Here is a 2,951-nt window from a genome sequence, read left to right on the forward strand (position 1 = left end):
CAGATTCATCGGGTCCTCCTTAAAGTCAGCAGGCTGAGTCTTCATTACTTGCTTCATCTTCCTTGTATATTTAGAAATACCATTCCGAAGACATTAGTCAGAAATAACACTATCAACATCATCCTTCTCTTTAGAAACGAATCCCTTGGTTCGTACGTGAGTAGATGCAAGGATCAGTTGGTTCACAGGATATTTTGGGAAAGCTTCATCATTTAGATACACAGTGTTTATGACGTCTTCATTGATGAACTTCAGACAATGAGGATTCTTGACAATCTGAGGGCTATTGAATTCAGCATGTTCCATCAACTTGTCTCGAAGGAGTGAATGACTTTGTTACGAAGCACCCAGAGCTCAGTTACAGTGAATGACTTTAGAAATTCAACTGAGAGTCTGAATGTTCCGTTCCTCCTGGTGTAAATGATAAGCTCCCATTCATCTAACAAATTCCTGACAACAACTGTTATGTACCACAGTTCTAAAGAAAGGGAATGCATAAATAAATCCTCATCAGGGTTTACCTCCCTTAGATCATAAATAAGAGACATGAACTTCCTGTCGTCGAAGGGAGCCCTTTGAGGTCCATTGATGATTCTCCGTGCAATGTCCCAACTCTTACCAACTTTGTGCTTTATATCAAGATTCTTCTACACACAGGCAGCATCATAGATTTTCTGTTTTTCCTTCTTGATTTCTTCTTCAGTTATCAGCTTATCTTCTAGGAGCTTCTGAAAGTCCCTGAGCTTTCGCTTCCTAGCTTCATTTTCCATCTTGAACTTTCTCACCAACTCTTCATGTTCAAGATCTACAGCCTCCTCTTCTGTCTGGAACAGATAAGCCTCATCAAATACTCCATCTTCGTGATTCTGGCAGTAAGTGGCATCAAACACATCATCATCATCCATTTCCTTAGGAAAGGCATCATAATTATCTTCTTGTTGATGCATGGGTTGCTTGCCTTTAGACTTTTCAATTTCTCTGCCAGGTGCAGAATCAGAAGTATTTGTGTTCCCTTTGTTGCTCTGATTGGAGCTGTTCCCTTTGTCTTCTCCTCCTTTGTCTCTATCCTCCCCCTTAGTTGAGGGATCCTCTCTAGAGGGTTGATCACTAGACTTTGAGTTCCTGAGGAGTTGATCCAGTTTGTTGTCGATATCATCAAATTTGGCCATATAAAGTTCATGGTTGGATCTCATCTCGACAGCTAAACCATGGATATCAGCTTTAAGCTCGTCCCCGTAAGAACTGGATGGCTCCTCCTCCAGTTTCTTCTCTAAAGTGACAAGTTGTGCACCTTTCAATCTTTCATTTTCAGCTATCATTCTGGCAAGTTCAGCTTGTAACTTAGCTATTTGTTCCTCAAAAAAAGTTGGGTCAGTGTGTGCACTTACCTCACGTACACTCAAAGTTGTTTCACTAGCCTCACGTGCATGTGTATCGCTCGGTGTTTGCCTTTCATCACTCGATTCACTCAGACCTCCAGTTGTACCTGTGTATACTACCAATGTTCCTTGATATGGGTTCAATGGTAGTGGAGGAACAAATTGTCCTCCGGAAGCTAGTGATAGCAAATCTACTTGCACATTGCCAAGCAACTCTTGATCATGAAAGAAAGAGTAATCAGCAAAGTTTTCATACATAGTAACTTTATTTTGAAAAACTGTGCTCTCAAAAAGTGTAGGAAGCTGTGTATTGGCTTGATTTTGCACTAGCGTGAGTGCTAGAGCAGTGCTAGACTCTGTACAGGATACCGTGGCCGGACGGTCAACTTCAATGGCTTCATTCTGTTGAGAGAATGAATCCAGAGACTGTATTATTGCCATATCAAAATCCAAGCCATTTTGGGAAGGCGAGGATGTGGTTGCAGTTGTCTCCGAGGATTCTATTCTTTGTTTCTTTTGAGAAGACAGAGCTGCGGGTTAACTCATCAAACTACTCGAACTCCGTTTCCTGGCAACTTTCCTAGTTGGTTGAAAAGTAGTGTTGATTGAAGTGTTTGGAGAAGAGATAGTTTGTTGAAATGAATCATCAGCTTGGTTATGAACTTGTGTGTTGTCAGGTTCATTGCCGACAGGCTGGCAAAACAAGTCAAAGTCACAACCATAATCAGAGTTATCAACATTAAAGTTAGATGAGAAGTCAGAAAGTACCTGAGCTACCTGTAAGTCATCTCGGAAGGCCTGAAGTTCAGGGTTGATAGCAGAATCTGATGGCAGTGGTTGTGAGGTTGATTGTAGTTGTGGAGAGTATTGTGTTTGGGTGAGTGGTAAAGTGGGTTCAGATGAAGATGGTTGTGGTTCGAAGAAATCGTACTGTAAGGGCTCATCTTCAAATGATTGGTATTGTTGTTGATGGATAGGGGAGTGAGCAGGTGATGGTTCAGGGGTTTGATGTGGTGATGGTTGTGGTTGAGGTGGTTGTTGGAGTTGGAGTTGTAGCTGTTGTTCTTGTTGCTGTTGCTGCTGTTGTTGTTGATGTTGTTGTGGTTGAGCCACTTGAACTTGATAAGGAACAATCTGAGCATTGAACCTTTCCGACATAAATGGAGTGACAATGAGTGGAATGTTGTCGAACTTCATGGCCTTAGCAAGCTTGTTGATCAGCTTGATGCTTGTCTGTTTGACATTTACCCTCCTAGCATTGAAGTAGAAGTTCTTGTCAGCCTCCGTCATCTTATCATTCAAGAGCAACATCAGGAACCGTGGATAAAAGCATTCAAATTTTTCATTCGTCTCCACATTATGACTTGCAAGTGGTCCCAGCTTTCTCAGAATATCCTTCAGAATGATTTTCCCAAAATCAATTGGACGATTGAAAGCAATACATACTCCAAATACTTGCAGTATGTTGGATATGTTATGAAAATTCCTCCTGTCAGTGGGAGAGAACACCTTTGCAAGCGTGTCGAAGAATATCTCCTATTCAGGCTTTAGTTTCCCTTTCGTCATCTTTGA

General features: G+C 41.5%; 1 protein-coding gene across 1 annotated transcript; it reads right to left on the reverse strand.

Moving 5' to 3' along the window:
• Positions 1 to 647: 647 nt before the first annotated feature.
• LOC135147172 (uncharacterized) lies at positions 648 to 2,669 on the reverse strand. Its single transcript, XM_064080024.1, has 3 exons — positions 2,148 to 2,669; positions 1,487 to 1,781; positions 648 to 1,345 (listed from the first exon to the last, which is right to left on the reverse strand). Exons 1-3 carry the CDS (start codon positions 2,667 to 2,669, stop codon positions 648 to 650), a joined length of 1,515 nt encoding a protein of 504 aa, XP_063936094.1.
• Positions 2,670 to 2,951: the final 282 nt, after the last annotated feature.

Source organism: Daucus carota, chromosome 6, assembly GCF_001625215.2.
Source record: "Daucus carota subsp. sativus chromosome 6, DH1 v3.0, whole genome shotgun sequence".
Lineage (NCBI taxonomy): Eukaryota > Viridiplantae > Streptophyta > Magnoliopsida > Apiales > Apiaceae > Daucus > Daucus carota.

Excerpts from the sequence above, each read along its gene's own strand:
- LOC135147172 (XM_064080024.1), bottom strand. The coding sequence starts at position 2,669 with ATGACGGAGGCTGACAAGAACTTCTACTTCAATGCTAGGAGGGTAAAT. Across the intron at positions 1,782-2,147 it reads ATGACTTACAGGTAGCTCAG|AATGAAGCCATTGAAGTTGA; the intron begins GTACTTTCTGAC and ends TTCTCTCAACAG. Across the intron at positions 1,346-1,486 it reads AACATTGGTAGTATACACAG|CTAAGTTACAAGCTGAACTT; the intron begins GTACAACTGGAG and ends AGGAACAAATAG.